This window comes from Uloborus diversus, chromosome 3 (assembly GCF_026930045.1).
Source record: "Uloborus diversus isolate 005 chromosome 3, Udiv.v.3.1, whole genome shotgun sequence".
NCBI lineage: Eukaryota > Metazoa > Arthropoda > Arachnida > Araneae > Uloboridae > Uloborus > Uloborus diversus.
The window spans coordinates 57,028,537-57,049,753 of NC_072733.1; the positions used below are offsets into that span (position 1 = coordinate 57,028,537).

Consider the following 21,217-nt stretch of genomic DNA (forward strand, 5'->3'; position numbering starts at 1 on the left):
CCTTCTCCCAACACTAATGAAACTTCATGAAATACACCGCCAGCTCAGTCATTTCCAGCCGAGGAATGCAGTTTCGTGCTTATTAGCACTCATCAGCCCGGCATAGGAAAGTGACTGAACTGGAGATGGAAAACCTCTTATGGAAGCCAAGAGGGCCAAAAAAAAAAAAAAAAAAACTGGTAGCTAATGTAAAATTAGCACAGACCAGCCGAGAGGCCGAAGCAATGGTTCGGTTCAACTCGAAAAAGAGGTTTTCCATCTCCAGCTCAGTCACTTTCCTATGCCGGGCTGATGAGTGCTAATAAGCACGAAACTGCAGTCCTCGGCTGGAAATGACTGAGCTGGCGGTGTATTTCATGTATTTCTGCTTTAGCCCTTGCTAATGGGCGGTAATTTACTGAATATACCATGCCTTGCCATCAATTTTCGAGTTGAACCGAACCATTGCTTCGGTCTCTCGGTTGGTGTGTGCTAATTTTACATTAGCTACCAGTTTTTCTTTTTTTTTTTTTTTTTTGGCCCTCTTGGCTTCCATAAGAGGTTTTCTATCTCCAGCTCAGACACTTTCCTATGCCGGACTGATGAGTGCTAATAAGCACGAAACTGCAATCCTCGGCTGGAAATGACTGATCTGACGGTGTATTTCATGTACTTCTGCTAATGGGCGGTAATTTACTGAATATACTAATGAAACTTGTCTAACTCGTCTCGTCTTTTTTGAACTTCATTTTCAAAAAATTACCGGTGGAGAGTACCTCGAGGGAGGGGTGATCGGTGATTGCCTCCATCGCCCCCCCCCTTCACAATTTTATCACAATGATTAGAGAACATTAAAGAAAAGATGGAGAGGACGAAAAAAAATTATTTTGGTAGATACTGCTGCATTACACAAAATAATTCAACTAGCAATGTGAATCTGAAGTTTCAGCCACTGAACTGCTTATGTCAAGAATCCAGCCAGTGTATCACGTAGTATTCAAGACTTTTAAATTACGATTACTAACCAGCAGTGTGCTGCTTAGAATCACTGGGAAACCTCTTCGCTTAAACATTTGAATGATAACACGTACCTTGCATGAGAATAAACAAAGTTAAAACAGATTAAATTTACTCTTTTCTTTTCGTGTGTTGTACTAATAGCTGTATTGTAATATTTTGTACTAGCAGTACCCGCACGGCTGTGCTCGTAGTAGAAAATTAAAAGGTCATTTGGTTCGCTGTATCTTTACAAATAATGGATGATGAATTTCTCGCCAATTTGCTATATTAATTTGCTCGTCCCGTCCACGTTATGATAATTTGCTCGTCCGCGTTATTGTAATTCGCTCTGTATTGCTGCAGAGCAATTCAAACCACCAATTTAAAATTGGAAAACAAAAAGAATTTTCGAAAAATCGCTTCTAGGAGCACACCTTTATGCTAAAAACTAATTTTGTGCCAAATTTCATGAAAATCGGCAGAACGGTCTAGGCACTATGCGTGTCACAAAGATTCAGACAGAGATCCAGACTTTCAGCTTTATTAGAAGTAAAAATTTGAATGTCAAGTAAAAATTTTTAGTTAGAAAAGAAAGAAAGTAATTCCAGAGTTTAGGTCCTACTGAGTTGAATTAAACATTGCATTAGCCACCAATTCAAAATTCAGCACCTCTATCTCAGAAACTGGTATAATTCACTTAGCAAAGTACTGAACATAGTCTAATCTATATATATAAAAATGAATGTTTGTCTGTATGTCATCCATGAACTCAAAAACTACCCGGCAGATTTGGCTGAAACTTTCACCGTTTGTTATTTTTGGTACTGGGAATGTTTATAGACCAGTTCGAAAAAAATCCGATCGATAGTTCCTTTTTTATTCCAATTTAAGTCACAATCCATTGGATAAATAAGAATAAAATTATCGGCTGCAGAAATTAATTCGCGTGAAAGATCTCATTGATAAGAAGTTAGCAGTTGCCATTTTTCTTGAGTTTGAACAAAGAAATTATTTCCTTATTGTTTTATGGCTTTCCATGCAACAGGGGGGATTTAAAACTTTTTCTATTTGATATTTTTAGCGATTGATTGATCTTGCAAACTGCGTGAGTACAAAATTTGAGTATAGTCACGGCTTCACTTGATACCTGGACCGATTATTATGAAAATTGCTATATATATGTATTTTTCCACGGAGAAGGTGCATAACATGCTCATTGAAGCCACTCGCCACCAGGTGGCACTGCAGAGTAGCAGCTTCTGCCCCGTTCAACCGATTGTCATGAAAATTAGTATAATGATGTATTTTTTTGTTGGCGTAGCAACGCGCGTCGGGTACAGCTAGTAACCCAATAAAATGCATGTACACCAATTATCCAGTCTCCCTCTATAATGAACAACCCCATAATCTGAACACTTTTGTTCAGTCCCATGAGTGTCCAGAACAGGGAGAGTCCACTATAATTCAAAATTTTATTTTAAATGAAAAAACATTGTGGATGCTCTCATTCATTCATTGTTTTTTTATAATTTCTTCGCCTGCGCACAGTAAAACAATATACTCTTTCGAAGGAAAATGGAATTCTACGATGGAATGTTAGCATAACCTAAATAAATAGAAATTTTGTTCTATTATTATTACTTGAAAATCGCTCATCAAGGTATGACGGGTGAAAATTGCTTCTACATTTGAACGAAGCAATGGCCTGTTTGGTGATACAGTGAAACCTCCCTTAACGGACACTCCCGAATAACGGACACCTTAATTAACGGACACTTTTGCAAGTCCCAGTCCCTCAATATAGGCCATTCCATGTAATTCACTCTGAATAACGGACACTCCGAATAACGGGCAGTTATTTCACAAAAAATTTTCCTTGCGACCGTAGTGCTTCCGTTTTTCTTTTTTTTCTTCTTTTCACAGAATATCTTAGTAACTGCTTGCCTTACAAAGCTTTTCATCCTCCACAACTAATATCCCCCCTCCCCCGTCATTTCCTTATCACTGTTTCTTGGAATTAAAAGGATGGTAAGGGGCAGAGGCAGCGATTGGGGCTTAAAAGTTGGGGCAGAAAAAAAAAAAGAACTAAAAGACATGGTACTTTTTGCGGGCAGCAAAAAATGAAAAAAGTCATAATTTTGTAACAGCTAGTTTTGAGAGTATTGAAGCAGATAAGTGAAAACTGATGTCAGCCTAACAATTAACGTACGTTTTTCTTAAGATTTTAATGAATTTTGTACACAATAACTATTCAAAAGTTTAAGATAAAAAAGAAGAAACTGGGAGCTTTTTCTAAGTAGGGCTCTCGGGAGATGAAATTGAGCAGACCGGCGCCGGTAGTAGTCGGATTTATGGCGTCGTGGTTTCGTTGGGTTGTTTAATTTTTAGATATGAAAAAGATTTGCCCATATTCAAGGTCATATTGCCAACTGTCAATCATGCAATAGTGATACTCGAGATAAAATAAATAAATTAACCATAAAAAGTGTGTGGGGGGAGGGGGGTTGCTCCGCCGAATCGCCGCCGTTGGTAATGCAAAAAAGAGATGTCAAACTGTTTTAACTGATTACTTTAGTTGATTAAATGCTTTTTAAGACAAGTGTGTGCTGTCAGTATACCTTTATTAAGAAAAAACAGATTTATTAGACTTGACGTAAAATGTAGTAAACCTTTCGCAATTGTTTCGATTGTGTTCTACAAAGGGAACAACAGCCCATTTTGAAAAAGGTAAATTAAGTAGTTCCTCCTAATAGCGGACACCTCCCAATAACGGACAAAACTTCTAGTCCCTTGACTGTCCGCTATTCGGAGGTTTCACTGTAGTTTGATCGTTGAAATTGTAACCCTAACTCCATTGGATGAACCCTAAACTCCAGTAGATAGTGTTCATTGTTGACCACTTTTTCATTTCTTCATTCTCCTAAAATGACAGTCTTAGCAATAAAACAATTAAGTAACCGGATCTAGTTCAGCCGCGTCAAAAATAAAGCATTTCTCTGCATATCGAACATTACCAAAAATATATTATCAAATTATCATGTCGTAGAGCGAGTTTCATTGTTGATGACGTCAGGAGTGTTGCTCGATCATTCGCTATAAAATGTATGAGAACTATTATTCGATAGTGAAACTAGCTTCTTGAAATAGTATATACGATAAAAACTCCAAACTAGCATCAAATAAATTACACTTAAATGACTAGAAAGACATATTACAAGAAACTTCTTTTTCAATTTGTTGAAATAAAAAAAAAGGGGGGGGGGGCGCTTATTACAACCCTAAAGCATATGTCTGCAGCTTTTTATTGCTATTTGTGCCTCTAACGTTGATTTTAATTATCAGGACTAGATACAAAACAAAAGCCTTCCTTTTCCACTTGAAGATAAATTGAATTGTGATGTATTTTTAACGAATGTCATTAAACTATTCATAGCAAAACTGGTTGATTACATGTGGCATTGTTGATAGAAAACTCATTTTCAAAAGATAAAACAAAAGGTAAACGTAAAATAAAACTTTTTCATTTAAAATTTGATCAGTCAAACATCCGGTATATTTTCATAAAGTGTTTTAGCTTAGGGAAAGAATCTATTACTTTTCAGCGTTATTCAGTTTTCTGCAGAACAAAAAGTGTTTCTCATAAAAGGTTTATTTAGGCATGAAACCAGAAAAAAGGAACAGAGTAAAAACAATTTAACTCAAACGATTCTATAAATCATTAAAACCAAAACAATAAAATAAATCCATATGGCGCTTTAATATTCCCAAAACTCATACAGTAGAACCTCTCAATAAGGGACACCAAGGGGACCAGACATTTTGTCCCTTAAGTCCCTTATTCGGAGGTGGATGAAATGATGCATGCCGTGTACTTAGTAGCATAATATCACAATAAACATTAACTATTAACACTTACAATTAAATGCTGAAAATGTCTCATAATGTTAAATAAAATTCATAATTATTAAAATTTCGAGGTTTATATTTTATGAATTAAAATTTGATCAAAAATTTTGTAATGGCAATGTTTTGTAGCATACAGAAATAATGTTGAAGTATGATTCATTTATTTATATATTTGAATATATTTGCTTTTACGTTATTTGCAATGTAATACTGTGTGAATTACAATTAATGTTCAAATTTTTTAAATTTTATATACAAAGCTAATTAGTTGCTGTGCACTCTTCGTCGGCCCTGAACCAACTTGAATAAATTGTTGAGAGGGCAAATTATGCATTTTAATTTCAGCAAGTTCTTTTTAAAAATACATTACTTGTTTCCTTCACATATTTTTATGTCAAACTTACCTCAATTTTTAGAGGAAAAGTGAAACCTGAATTCCAGTAAATTCACTATTTCTTCTATGCTTATACGTTATTTCTTGCTTTTTTTTTGTTTGTAAATGTAACTTAAACAGAGTGTCCCTTAATTAGAGGTAAATACATGGAAGTCGCTATTCAAAGGGACTGGGACCAGAAAAAAATGATACCTTAAATAGAGGTGTCCCTTATTCGGAGGTGTCCCTTAATGGAGGTTCTACTGTATTTAAGTCAAAACAACTTTGCGGCATTTCATTCGTAAGAACAGTTTAGAAATTCCCTATTGCTTCAAAGCAGCTCCTTCTAGATGCTTTTAATTGAGCAAATAGTACTATCGGAATCCAACGTACATTAATTGTATAAATTAACAGAGTTTAGCGGCATCATAATCGATTCTTGTTATTTAAGTAAACTCACAGTTGCACAATTCTTTTAATGCTTCTTGTTTACCTTCCCCCTGCTGAGTTATTTGAGGTCCTACTGAGGGAGGAATACCGAAAGAGTTCAATGCCTTCAACTGAATGTTGATTTTAATTTTCGTTCTTTGACACAAGGAAAAAGGTTTTCCCCTCACCGTTAATCAGGGTTCGAAAATATCCGGTATTTTGATATATATCGGATATTTTGATACATATCCTATTTTTTCAATAAGGAAATACTAGAAATACAACGCCAGCTCAGTCATTTCCAGCCGAGGACTGCAGTTTCGTGCTTATTGGCACTCATCAGCCCGGCTTAGGAAAGTGACTGAGCTGGAGATGGGAAAACCTCTTAAGGAAGCCAAGAGTGCGAAACAAACTGGTAGCTAATATAGAATTAGCAGACCAGACGAGTGACCGAAGCAATGGTTCGGTTCAACTCGAAGATTGAACGCGAGGCAAGGTATATTCAGTAAATTACAGCCCATTAGCCAGGGCTAAAGCAAAAATACGTTAAATAAACCGCCAGCTCAGTCATTTCCAGCCGAGGACTGCAGTTTCGTGCTTATTAGCACTCATCAGCCCGGCATAGGAAAGTGACTGAGCTGGAGATGGGAAAACCTCTTAAGGAAGTCGTGTTTCTTAGTACAATTCTGTGTCAGATTAATATAAAGCGAATATTAGAAAAAAATGTTAAATGGAAAAAAAAGTTTGAATAATACTTAAAAAATTAAATTTATTTATAGAATGTATCAATGGTATTTATGGTACTCATGTATTTAAAGATTGTGTCTTAAATTTACAAACTAAATTATAAATGTTTTAAGATACTTTCTAGAGGCATGGCACCCATGGAGGAGGAGGTGCTAGTGAATGCCACAACAATAGACCCACTCTGAAAAAGGGATCGAGAGGGGGGAAAAGGTGATTAAATTTTTTTTACATCCATTTAAAAAAATTTAAGGGTTACTCAATATGTTTTAAAGTACCCCCCCTCCCCACAAAAATTACTCCAATACATAAACTAAAACCGCAGAACAACCAACCTCCATGGGCGGCGTAACTGCGGTCTTTCGCATTTTCAAATATATATATATATATATATATATATATATATATATATATATTATATATATATATATATAAATTGAATTTTGAGATCTTGAATTCAAATTATGTTTTTCGCAATCACGAGTTGCGATAGGACCTACTCGTTGGGTTTCTTGTTAAAACTAACGGCTTTTATCGTAAATATAATTTGAATTCAAGACGTCAAAATTCAAATGAATGCCAGGGGTTAGATGTTATGTGCTGGATGCTGGATGTTGTGTGCTGGATACAGTTTAAACGTAAAAAAGGATTGCGTAAAGTCGAGAAGGTAGTTCATTAATAATTCGATTCCAAGGCACATGGACGCCACCTCCCAGGAGAAGGGACATGGTTACGGAGGCCCGTGGACCAGAGGACAGGGACACCACAACCGAGGAAGAGGGACATGTTCGTGGAGACCCATACACCAGAAGAGTTTGCATTATAAGCATAGAAAAATAAAATCAAAAGGCATCCACTTCTGTCAAGTGACAACAATAAGTAATCGTGATTGCTTAAAAACAAATTGTCTGATGAGCTAAATACACCTGTTTTAACTTTACGTGCAAAATCCAATTTTTTACATTTCTATTTATTTCTCTCCTCCCCTACCCCTTTCTTTCCAACATCAAACTTGCAAAGGTCACTGAAACCTGACTACTTGAAACTTGATTCTTAAATCTACGCTACTTATTTAGATCTAGACTACTTATGCGCGAAAACGACAGACCATTTTTTATTCATAAAAAATCTCGTTTGTGTTGAAACGTAGATTTATCTGTTTCAATTCATTTGCACGATTTCTTTGCGTGTGTGTAAATCGTTTGCATTAATGAGCGATTTTTTTAGCATTTACATACATTTTTTACAAACACTTTTTAACCGTTCTTAGTGATAGTTTAAATGTACGCTAGTTTTATTAATTTTTTAAAAGTTTTTACGCACACTAGAATTGTTTTTAGACCTATTTTGCAGATTATCCGTTAAATTCATTTATCCACGGTTATTGTGTCATCCCATTCTGTGGATAATCGGGACTTTAGCTGTACTACTAGACAATCTCTAAGAAACTGCGACTCTTTTAGTAACTGATATAGCTTCTTCTTAAGGTATCCGACTACGTTGAAAAGGCGATTTTCGACCAAAATTCACTTTTTCTCAAAATAGTTTAATTCAACAGCCCCATTCTTTAAGATTATGAAACATTTTGGTTTCATAATCTACGCGAATTAGAACTCACGTTATAAGCATTTGAATACTAAGTGTCTGCAGTATAACGCGTGTTAAGTCTAATCTTTACTTACGTTTTTTGAAGAATGCAATTATTTCTCGATACTGGCTACGGAAAACATGATTTTGCAAATTCTATTCAGTATTCAAGCATGAAAGTTGGCATGCCTGTCTTGTAACTACTTGTGAGTGGAATAGACCACAGATTATGTAAATGATGAAATATTTTTTGATTTATAGCTTTTTTACCGAAAAAAGGTGACTATTTTTTGAGAAATTTCTGGATAAAGTCACATAATTTGTCATAAACGTTAAAATTCTTGAATTATTTCTTAACCTGTGGTCTGTTTCATGTGTAATATTTATACATGTGAAAAAATCTAAGCAAATTGTTTGTAGCTAGTTAATTTTTATTAATACAGTGTTTCTCCCAACTGGTAATTTTCAGTCATTTTTGCCAAAAAATCACCCATTTAATAAAAGTTATTGATATTATGGTTTATTTTTCAGCAAAATACATGTTTTAAGATCATTCTGCTTCTAAAAAACATTAATATTATTTCATAATAGTGTTAAAAAAAAAAAAAAAAAAAAAAAAAAAAAAAAAAAAAAACTGCTCCGAACCTAGTCGGATACCTTAAGTAACATTACAACTTTACTTAAGAAGAAGTGATGTCGGTTACTAGAAACATTTATAGAATTGTAGTGTACTAGAGATTTTCTAGTACCACTGCAGTTTTTATTTTACTTATTTATTTAGTTGCATTACCTGGCGTTGCACGGTCTACCTCGAAAAAAAAAGTTGCTTCAAGTGACGCATGTCAATCAGGGTTAAAAAGAAGAAAAAAAGATTGTGTGAAAAATTCTCGTCCATGTGTAGAAAGAGCAATTTCATGACTCAAAATTTAAATTTAGACCTCTTAGAATTTTTTTTTAATTCCAAAAATTCTGTCATTGCTATTAATAAACGTAAACGTTCCGTTTCACGGATTTTCTGGTGAAAGCCCCCTCGGTGGTTCTCCCCCGTCATTCCCATTAGGGGCTAAAAAAACTATGTGAATTCATGAACATCAAAGGATCGCTGTGCCATGTTCGGCAAAAATCCGACGTAAACTCGATTTTCATAAGGGAAACATCGCGGAGAGTTTTTGAACCTGCCGCCTCCCTCATAGGTAGGCAACAAAAACTCCCTATGACAATTCTTGAGCATCAGGACCTCTCTGACAAATTTTGAAAAAAATTCAACGTAAACTGAATTTACATAAGGAAAACCTTCCGTGGGGTGTTTTTGCACCCCGTCTCCCTCCCTCATAGATAGGCTACAAACTCACTATCACAATTCCTGAGTATCAAAGAGTCTCTGTGCCAAATTTGGCAAAAATCTGACAAGAACTGCAGATTTGTATAAAGAAACCCGGGTGGGAAGTAGGGTTTCCACCCATTGCGAATGAATACTACCCTATGTGAATTCTTTAGCATCAAACGACCTCGCTGACAAATTTTGCATAAATCCGACGTAAACTATGGATTTGTATAAGGAACATACACACACAAACACACAAATGAACTTCCATTTTTATACACTATATATAGATATAGATTATGTTTACTATTATTTTTTAGTGTAGGCGAAAACTGAAAGTTTTCTGAATAAAAATTTCTTTCTATCACCAAGGAATACAGTTAAATTTAACACAAAGGTGGTTCATTAATTTCGAAAGTGATAATGGAAGTTTAAAGACAATTACAGGGTTTCCTGACACCTAAACACCGTCTAACTTTGCAGACATATATAAGGTGTAATTGACCATACAGAAAGTGTTGAGAACTTACACTTAAAAATAAGTAACTTTCTAAGAAAGTGCGGTGAAAAGTTACTCCTAATAAAGTAAAACACTACAAACATTTTACGCCTAAGCTTACAGACAACTGTGGTAAAACCTTACGCAGAAATTAGTGAAACATTACGCCATAGTTACATTACCATGGTGTGACCTTTTACAAGCGATGTTTAACTTCATACCAGTTATATCAGGTTACTCTAGAGCAGTGGAGGCAGCTAAGCTGCTAATGATTTTATAGAGAGTAACGTTACACATTTTTTTTTACAGTGCATTGGTTTGTTTGATGATTAATAAAATCTCATTGGTGAAAACTTTGCAAACTTTTGGATTTGATTGCTTGATGAAAATCCTGGATTTAGTGAAAAGGCACTAAAAATCCTTCTGCTTTTTCATTCCACTTATCTTTGTGAAGCAGCATTCAGAACATTGTTTCAAAAATAATCGAAACTCTCGATTAATTTCGAACACTTTAATGAGACTGGCGTTAACCTCTTAGGAGCCAAATGTTGAAAAACTTTCGAATGATATTGCAAGATGAAAGAAGCCATTGAAGTGAAAATTTGGTCATAGTGCGAACATTTTAGGCCTATGACTGCAGATGACCGTATTTCGTTTCAATTTGAACTAATTCACATTTCTATTTTGTGATTTTAATCATACTCATAAATTATTATGGAATTTTTATATTAATATTTGTCAGGATAACAAGACAATAAGTTTGGATTAAAACTGTGGATTTAAATATTTGAATTAATATTGAGCTATGTAATTTTTATACTAACTAAATTTATTAATGAAAACGTTTGGATTCATCTCATTGATATAGCGGTGCTACCTTGTATGATTGATTAAATATAATTAAAAATGTATCAGGATTTCAGTATTTATATTTTTTAGCAACTCCTAAATGCATTTTGGGTGTCATACTCCAGAAAAATGTTAGGCGGCGCAAATGCCGTTCCTCTCTGTAGTGATGCTATCAGTTTTATAGATAAATATAATTTAAAATGTTGGAGGAAAACTTTGGAACTGAAGTATCTATATCCATCTTAAATTCTTAAATTCAGGTTGGTATAAGCCCCACTCCAAAGTGTGTCTCCCAGCTCAAGATCCTCTGTACTATGGACTACAAATGCCGAATCTAGATTAGTGGCACTTCTGCAGACCAAATTTGTTCTGAAAATGCGAAAAAAAAGGTCGTCCCTAAGGCTACTAATACATTTAGTATCTAGATATTTAAACTAGTGGTATCATGTATTTAAAAATCTCCTATCAAAAGAAAAGTTATTTGCACCATGCAGTGCAAAAGCTTTAGTTTTCTCGAAAGGCTCTGGTATGCACCCAAAAATCTATATATATAAAAATGGATGTATGTTTGTGGGTGTGTGGGTATGTGTGTATGTTCCTTATACAAATCCACAGTTTTCGTCGGATTTCTTCCAAATTTGGCACAAAGGTAAATTGTTGCTCAGGAATTCATATAGGCGGGTTTTTGGAATTTTAAAAACACCCAAAAAGGTCTAATTTCATATTTTGAGTCATAAAATTGCTCTTTTCTGCACGAACTAATTTTTGTATAGTTATGAATTTAGTCTAAATGAAAAGCCCGTAAAAAACTGCCCTAAATGAAATTTCTTCAAAGATTGACTTTAATCGTTAAATTTGTGAACCTCGGTTCAAAGCAAATGAAAACGGTTATCAACATATAACCACCAGGAGCTATTTTAAATGCAATCAACACAAAACGTATCCTAAACGATGGCCGTCAATGCTGTTTAGCGATGAGCGTTGAAGCATGTTTGGCGAGAAAGCCGTAGATATAATAAATGACGCTATGCATCGTTTCTTAAAGTGCAACCTACGAGGCACCAGGGGTCCATCGATGCTACTCGTGGTGCTACTTAATTTGAATGCTACCGTTTAATTATAATTTTTAAATATTGTTTAATTATAAAATCCGCAACAGTAAGCCTTTGTGTAGTTTTTGATCAGTGTTTATCCCGTTAATAGCAGGAAAATACAAACATGAGTAAAGTAATAGTATTGCATTCAATATTGACGTACAATCTTCGACTGTTTCAACATTATACTACTTTTATTAAAACCACATCTATTTCATCCTTGCAACAGAAATTTTATTTTATGTTCTATGATCCTTATCAAACCAATTTTCAATTTGTAAATTTTCTTTATACTATTGCTTGATTTACGTTGAATCTTTAAGTAATTCGGTTCAACTATATCGGTATTTGTGAACCTTGGTTCAAAGCAAATGAAAATGGTTAACATCATATAACCACCAGGAGATAGTTTAAATGCAATCAGCGCAAAAAGTATCTTCAACAATGGCTGTTAATGTCGATTAGCGACAAACGTATAGCATGTTTGACAAGAAAGCCGAACGAAAAAGAAATGCTGTCTTTCATTAGTTCTTAAATTGCACCCTGCAAAGACACAGGAATGCGTTGAAATCCGCATCGGTGGTTCTTCTTCAATCTGCTTGCGCATTTCGCTAATAAGTTTTCAAGAAATAATACCATAACAGTAAACGAAATTTTGATCTGTATTTTCTATACATAAATAACACAGAGAATACCAAAATGAGATAGGTATTATCGAAGTACAATCTTCAACAGTTTAACAATTAAAATACTAAATTTATATTAAAACGACATCATTGCATCGGAAATATAATTTAGTATTGTATTATCCTTAAACAAATCAATATGTATATGTTATTTATACTATTCCATGATTTATCTAATTCAGTTCACCTAAGTTTCACAGAAATCCAGGTTATCAAAGATCAGGGGTAAAAATACTAATATGGCTAATGAATTGCAGAATAATCATTTTTGTGCATAGTAGCGTAGATTGACTTTATCTTTCAAGGGGGAGGGGGATAGTCATGGGGTTCATTACATGTACATAAACTATCATACTAGGATTGCTAATGTGTGGTAGAGTAAAAGGCTGTGCACCTTTAGACTCGAAACCACACGAAAATTTAATACGGCGGAATTCATAGTTTTAGAAGGGTAAAAGTTTAAAGTTTGAAAAATGTAAAGAAATATTAATTTACATTTAAACTTTTAAAATGTCTCCATTTTTTACATAAACAAATTTTTTTGTCGTTTAAAATTTTATATTACTTTAACGCTCGAAGCAATAGTACACCTGAAGGAGCATCTTCGCTGACTAGCAATAATTTTAAACCAGTTAGCGGGCATGAGGAAACTTTTGACACGAAAGATTGCTACTGAAATGGGCATGATGAAATATTACGCCACATTATAAAGTTTTTTCGTTTTCGTCTTCATCGCGAAATTAGTTGAGCAAAGCTCCATTTCCAGTTAAAAGACTCTCAGTTCGATAACTTTTATTGTAAACAATCGAAAAATTTTACTGTTTGTAACTACCACTAAGTAATTCAACCGTCATTGAAAAAATGCTGTAATATAAATATGTATACGTATCAGTGTTATAGAAGCAACTCTGTTCACAGTGGAGGGATAAGGTGAAACAATTTGTATCTCACGTATATCCGCTAATCGCAATACATCATTCTTTAAACTTCAAGAAATTATAATCTCCAGTGAGACTTAAGTTCTGTATCACGATCAATAAGTCAGAAAGGCAGGCGATTAAGTACATTAAATGCATGTGAAATTTACCTATTTCCCATATAGATAAATTTTATGCTGCATGCTTAAGGTTGGGTTCATTCAAAAATGTATTTCATTTTGCTGCTGGAAGGGGGACTAAGAATTGTATTTAGGAGCAAGATTTGAGTGAAATTTAGGAATTAGAAAATTTTGAAAAATTTAACTTTTTAGTACTTGGATTACGTTTCTAAACGTGGAAATACATGTCCTTTGTTTTGAAGCTGCGGATATGGGGAACAGAATGTGCAACAAGCTTTTGTAAAACATAAACAAACGAATTGTCTATTTTACGTTGTAAGTAGAAACAAGACGGTTTTTTTCTTTCTTTTAATTTCTAGGCTTGCAAATAATTAAAAAAAAAAAAAAAACCCGACGCGGATAGTGACCAAAATGTGCACGCCTATTTCTTTCTCTATAGGGCAGTTCAATTGACGGGTTTTCCATTGTTCGTTCCATAAGTTCGCGTCCACGTACTCCATTTTTAATGCTTTATGTATCTTAAAATAATAACTGTAACTGTTTCTATGGCAACTATTATTCAGTGGAACCAATCCTACCCCTAATGACGATTGTGCCTCTTCAAATTAAAATTTCGATATTCTCAAAGGAATACTTCAGAGCAGCAAACTTAAATAAGTGATCTTACTACCTGCATCAGTTTGAGTTATCATGTACAACATTTACGGCAAGTGTGTTGTTTTAAAAATTTGAACTAAAATTTTAATCTAGACAAGTTTTGAATCGTTGCAAGACACCAATATTAATATCTAACTGTAATTTTTACCTACGAAAATAGAAATTTGACAGAAATATAGGAAATGAAATGTAGTTGACGTACGTCGTTTTATGCAATTAACACTTATCTAATATTACTCCATGGCATGCTACTAAATCGCCACGGAAAGGACAAACAGACACATTTTGTGAAGTTATTTATACTAAGTGAACGTTTTCTACGGAATGTGCTTACATTCTTGAACACTTACAAAAAATTATAAAATGAGTCTACCTAATACGTGAAATCTGGAAAGTAAAAACACCGTCAATTATCCGTAAAACGAAATGTTAACGGCTATTAATAACAATGACCGAATTCCTTATTTTCTGTACAGTGGACTATCTGTTTAGCTTTTGGGTCATTGAGGATGATTTTCATATCTGAAAATATTGTAACGGTGGCATATTTTGCATATATTTGTAACTGATAAAAGCCATTGAATTTATTCACGACTCTTTCTAGGAAAACACTCCAAGATTTTTTTTTCCAGAATAAAATGTATAAGAAGAGTACTATTGCATGCTTTAATGTCTTGAGGTATACAAAACCGTCAAAGGCAGCACAACGGTTTTCGTATTCGAAGCACCACGCAAAAGGTTGTCCCACAAGATATGCAAGACAACCATTTGTCTCTGCATTAAGACATTGGATGTACCGCCCGTATGATTCAACCGCTGACAACGTGCCAGTGGACACGGCAGAACCAAAAAATATCGTTGACAGAACCCCGATAACATGTCTAATGCTTTTTCGTTTTTACTTGATGCTATTTTTCCTGCAAATGCTCAACTTTCTGTGCTATTTACAGTCTTTTGAAAATTTGAGCCTAGAGTGGTGTGAATGCAGTTTTTTACTGTCATTTAGACAGAATTCATCCATTTAATTACATGATATGCTGCATTGAGAAGCACCCGGGCAACGCCGGGTAATAAGCTAGTGTGTTAGTAAAGGAAAAGTTTTTTGTAAGAGCAAAAAGTGCTTCAGGTATCTGATTTAGGAGATACTAGGATGCTTATGTTCTACTCGAAAATTCATATTAAAGAAACTAAAGAGGGTTTGCTTTCTCTTTCAACAGTTTCAGATGTATTAAGTATCCTGGTATGCTGAATCTCTGTCGCGTATACACTTAAAAAATCAAAAATTTGCAGAAATATCCTTTGTGCTTAGGATGCTTCATGCGCGTAGATTAGTACTTGGGTCACCTATGTACAGAAACTAACAGACACACAAATGCACACATAGAAGATGTATAAATTCGCATATTCGTTAAATACGTTTGCCAGCTGAAAAATATATTTTGGTCTTAAAGTTAAATATAGAAGAATACTTGCAATGCAAATCCCGGCATCTTCATCATTCCATGAATTGCAATTGTTTTGGATATCTAGATAAGTTAAATATCTAATCTTTATTCTCTCAAAAATATCTAAAGTAGATAAAAATATAGCTTTTTGCACCAAGTGATGTTCTAAGTCAGTAGCAATTGGGTCGCTCATTTACACACACAGTTACCTTAATGTCGTATAATCAGATTGGTTTGCCAGCTGAAAATATACTTTGAGTTTTAACTGAAATATACCTGCTGTACAGAGCCTGGGATCTTCGTCGTAGCCATCACTGCAGTCGGGAGCTCCATCGCATAAGTACTGAATTGAAATGCACACTGTGCGTTCCCCTGGGCAGCGGAAAGGTTGTGTCGGGTGGCATCGGTCAGTGTCTGCTGCAAAAATACAAAATTGATTTCATATCTGCTGGAGAAAAGTATGGTGAAAACAGGAATTGGATTTAATGTAAGGTGGGTGCGGGTAATAAGGTCTACCTAAGGGAGATTTGAAATAAAATAAAAACTATGTATCCGAATCAACAAATTGTAATATTAGTTTAACATATAGATCAATTTCTACAAGAAACTAGCAAAAAATCACCAGTTTTGCGGAAAACAAGCATGAAATAAAACACTTTTTAAAACCTTGTCATTAGACCTTACTATAATGGTAGAATAATAAGGCACAAGAAATTTAACACTCTTAAATAATCAAAATAAGCTTCTAACATTGATAATTGAGATCAATTGTAATATATATATATATATATATATATATATATATATATATATATATATATATATATATATATATATATATATATATATATATATATATATATATATATATATATATAAATCATGCTTAAAGTCTTCAAAATGACAAATTCTTTGTTTAACAACCGTCAGGACACTCAAAATTATCTTTGTCAAACTGTCACACCGACGCATTCCTTATGATACCACTTGCCGCATTTTAGATATAGTCTCATGTCATTCATTTTATTCTCTCACAAGTGTGTGACAGTATCAAATAGCATCGCTTTCCTTAGTATCATTTCCTTCATTGAGGGTTTACGTCTTTTTTTTATTTTCGTCTCTTTCTTGTTTCTGTCAAACAAGTCTTTGATGACTGGGGTTCTCTGATAATTGATGGTTTTTCTTCTAACAATTGGTGTCTTTTTTTTCCTAATTTTTTCTGGTGGAGGCATAAACTTCTGAAATTTTGTACTTTTTAATGGAGCAAGCCGCACATTGTCTTTTTCTTCGTCCGAACTAGAACCGTAAACCATGTGGTGAAACTTTTCAGAAGATCCGCTTCTGGTACTACTATAACACTGAACCTGGTAAATAGTCGTAACTACCTACAAACATCCATAATATATTGAGAAAGATTTAATATAAGATGTAAAACTGACAAACATTGTTGCAAAAACAAAGGAGCATAATAAGGCCTACGATCAAATTCGGTCGGCCGCTGACATCGTGTACAAAGAAGTACACAAAAGTACAATAATCGGCTTATAGATATAATTCAGACATAAAGATCGGTAGAAGCATTGACAACATAAAACTGGAGCGCAAAACTATATCTAAAAGTGTAATAACAAAAATTATTTAGCATTCAGTCGGACGATTTTTTTATTATTCGTGTTGCACAATCGCTCCGCGCAAACGAATCGCGTCGCACAGGTCGCAACAAGTGATCAACTTGTCGCGGCCAGTATGAAGTGCCATCTATGAGCGTTAGCTACCTACGAGTGCGGTCTTGAGTGGATACGAACATTTTAAATTGTATTTCTGTTGTTTAGGCCTTATTAGCTGACAGGTCTTAATATCCGCACCTACCTTACATTTAAAGTTATTGAAATATTTATATTCCTGGGGTTCCCAAAGTGGGGGCCGTGACAACTTGGGGTACCGATTTGAGAGGTGAATTAAGGTTCTGCAAAGTGTCCATAGTTCCAATTTATACTTGTTTAATAGATATGCTAGGATACCGTGAATAAATTCTAATTCTTCAAAGGCATTTCAAAAAAGTTTGGCAACCCCTGGTATGTACAAATACTGGCTCTAAAAATGTTTGGTGAAGGCAAATATAGGAAATTCACTTGAGTTGCGACAAATAAGGTTATTGTAAAATGGAAAGATTGTGTCGGTTGGCATTGGTCCATGCCTGTTGCAAAAATGCAAAATTGATTTCATTCCTTTTGGATAAAAGTATGATGAAGACCGGAATTGGATTTAATGTATATTTAAAGGAATGTGAAATATTGTATATACAAGGGGTTCCCAAAATGGGTGTCGAGACAGCTTGGGGTGCCGTAGGGAGAAACAAAAGATGCTGCGAAGTGTCCATGACTTCAATATATTCATATGTGATAGTGATATTCTAGGGTGCCGAGAAAAAATTCTAATTCTTCATAGGGTGCCGCAAATCGTAAAAGGTTGGGAACTCCTGGTATATACAAACATGGGCTCCAAAAGTGTTTAGCATAGACAAATATAGGTAATTCACATAAGTTGTGACAAATATGATTATTGTATAATGTATTAAAAAAGTTAATTAAGCAAAGCATTATTTTCGATAAGAGTCTTGATGAAGGATATCGGACATAATTTACTTTTACAACATTTATGTATGCTACCATACTCAAAACCGCTGCTAAAGTTTGAATATTTTTGAAAATGATTACTATATAATGAAATGATGTTATTAACATAACAATCACACTATTTGATCCAATAATTATACTATTGTTTGAAATCGTATAACCACAATCATTAGTTAACGCCTGAAATAAGCCAAATACGTTATCAGTAGGAATTTTTAATCGAACTCCAGATATATAGCGTTTGAATGAATAGCGGTTAGCAAATTAAGGTCCCTAAGAAAAAATTTCATTTATTTTGTAATTCTATAGAAAACTGCATGTGGGCTGAATTGATAATTTCACCACTAACCAGTATATCTAGTTTTGGGAATAATTCTGTTTCGCATATGAAGCCTCACTTGAATGAGAGAGCTCATTAATAATTCATGAGGAGCTTTAATAACTGAATTTTCAACTCTTTGCAGCATTTCAGAAGAAGAATATTGAATGTTTATAATGCAGTAATTGTGCACGTTTCAAAAGAGACTTAAACATGTACAGAAAATGAAAAATTTACAAACCAATACAAAGCAGCACTATATTCCTTTTCCCGACATAAGATTGAAACTTTTGTAGATAACCAGTTTTTGAAGGAAGATATGAAAGAGCTCTTTCGCGCTTACTTCAACATTTCTAACGCAATTAGGTGAATTTCTATGGCTGTCTAAATCTTGTTACAGATACGCATAGTTATTTCCCCAAGTATCACTTTTTTAAATCGATGAAATTTCGAAATGTGTAGCGAGACGTTGTGTACTTTTGTGTCTCCGCATAACAATCAGTATTAACGTTTGAGGACAAGTTGAAAAAAAAAACATACTTGCTATTTTATCACAAAGGAAGCGGTTAAAATGGTTGAAAAAATGATTTCAAGCATAAAAATCTAACTAACTTCGCATAATTTAAGAGACTGAATCGGGAATAACATGTGTTGTTTTGAAATTCATTTTCGTGTATTCCTAAATAAAAGGGAAGTTTGTTTTTCTTTTGATAAACCATGCTTTTTCAAAAGTCAATCACGAAGTGTGAAATACAGGTAAAATCTACAAAAAGAAAAAGATGATAGTGGTTGTGCACGTTTCAAAAGAGATTTATACGTGTACAGAAAATGAAAAATTGTGTAAACCAATGCAAAGCAGTATATTTCTTTTCCAGATATAAGATTGAAACTTTCGAAGGGAACAAATCTATGAAGAAATATATGAAAGAGCTTTTTCGTGTTTACTTCCTCTATTTTTAACAGAATTAGGTGAATTTTTCTCCCTGTCTAAATCGTTTTAAAGGCATATTTAAGCTTTAAGTGTCACTTTTTTTAAATAGATAAAAACTCAAAATTTGTAGCAAAGACATCGTGTAGTTTCGCGTATACGCATAGTAATCATTATATCAATGTTTGAAAATAAAAAAACTTTGCTAATTTGTCAAAGAAAAAGTTTAAAATGACTGAAAAAATTATTTCGCATAACTTGTGAAGTTGAATTGGGAAAAATCTGACCTTTTTTTAAAATTCATTTACATAAATTTCTGAACAACAGGTGTTTTCTTATCTTTTATTATTTTTTTTTTTGACTAAATCACACATTTTTTAAAAAATGAAATAATTCCTCTTGAAATACAGGTAAATGTGTACAAAAAAGTGTAGTAATTGTGTAAGCTTCAAAAGAGACAGGAAATGAAAAATGTGCAAACCAATACAAATCACTATGTTTCTTTTCCAGACATAAGTTTGAAACTTTTGTAGACAACGAATTTTTGAAAGAAGGTATGAAATATCCCTTTCACGGTAACTTTAACATTTATAACAGAGTATGGGAAATTTCTACGTTTGTAAATCTCTTTAAAATGAGGAATGCGTATGTTTTAAGCCTCCTTTTTTGATAAGTGAAATTTTGAAGTACGTAGAAAGATTATGTGGGTCATTTTCCCTAAAGAGCGCAATTTGTACAAGGCAAGGAATGGAATTCACCGTGACAGGGGAATGACAATTAGAGGAATTAATGAATTTTACTGACGGTATTATAATTTCTGTGGGGAAAGGAAACACTACCTTTATGAAATTAAAAACGATCCAATGTTGTGGTGTGCAAAAAGTAGTAACTGTGGTCATTTGTTTCCTTTACATGTGACAGGGGAATGACAAAAAATAAAATTAACTTTTATATTGTCAAAACTGCAAACAACAAAAATCAATGTCACTTAAAAATTCAGGAGGAAAAACTCTATACAAATAAGAGTCAATCACTCATTGAGTGATTATTACAAAATTAAATTAATTATCAAAGACTGGGTACCGACAGTCATTAAAAATTCTTACAAGATTTTACTTGAGATCACTCAATTATACTTGACTTCGTGTATTTTTGCGAAAAGAACCTATTAAGATTATTTCCATGATGAGACCCCAATTCAAAGACTAAATTATGGGTTAATGCAACTATTATCAGATGTGAAAAACATTCATTCCATTTTTCGAAAGGGGTATGACAAAAAATCAAAGGGCATTTTTTACTATTTTTTTTCAAAATATTGCAAATCTTGAAAAGTCTTCATTTTTCTATTTTACAACACGCATAAGAGTTGTTAATAGTTTAAACAACAATTTCTTGACAAATCTGCATGACTTCCTGACTCTTTAGAGCTAATTTTGCTTTAAGGGGGAGGTAGGGACACACAGGGGAATAATTTATCTTGTAAAAAAGTTATTTAAATTTATAATAAAATAATAGAGAGTTTATTTTAGCTTGTTCTACAATCATAAAAACATGTTGTTAAAGCATTCTAGCATCAGTTTTATTTCTCATACAAGTTAATTTATTATTTTTGGAGCAAGGACAAGAATTTAGCAGTTTCAAGAAAATGACCCATGTGTACTTTTGCGGCTACGCACAACAAAATAGTTACCAAAATCCAATTA

At 33.8% G+C, this 21,217-nt stretch overlaps 1 protein-coding gene across 2 annotated transcripts in view; it reads right to left on the minus strand.

The window, feature by feature from the left end:
- LOC129218389 (IDLSRF-like peptide) overlaps positions 1–21,217 on the minus strand; it is a 220,304-nt gene that overhangs the window by 29,334 nt on the left and 169,753 nt on the right. The window contains exon 2 of one of the 2 annotated variants that reach the window (XM_054852636.1): positions 15,905–16,042. In XM_054852636.1, the coding sequence (XP_054708611.1) occupies positions 15,905–16,042 (138 nt within the window). Of the gene's footprint in view, positions 1–15,904; positions 16,046–21,217 lie in introns of both variants that reach the window. The other variant, XM_054852635.1, reaches the window with a different exon arrangement.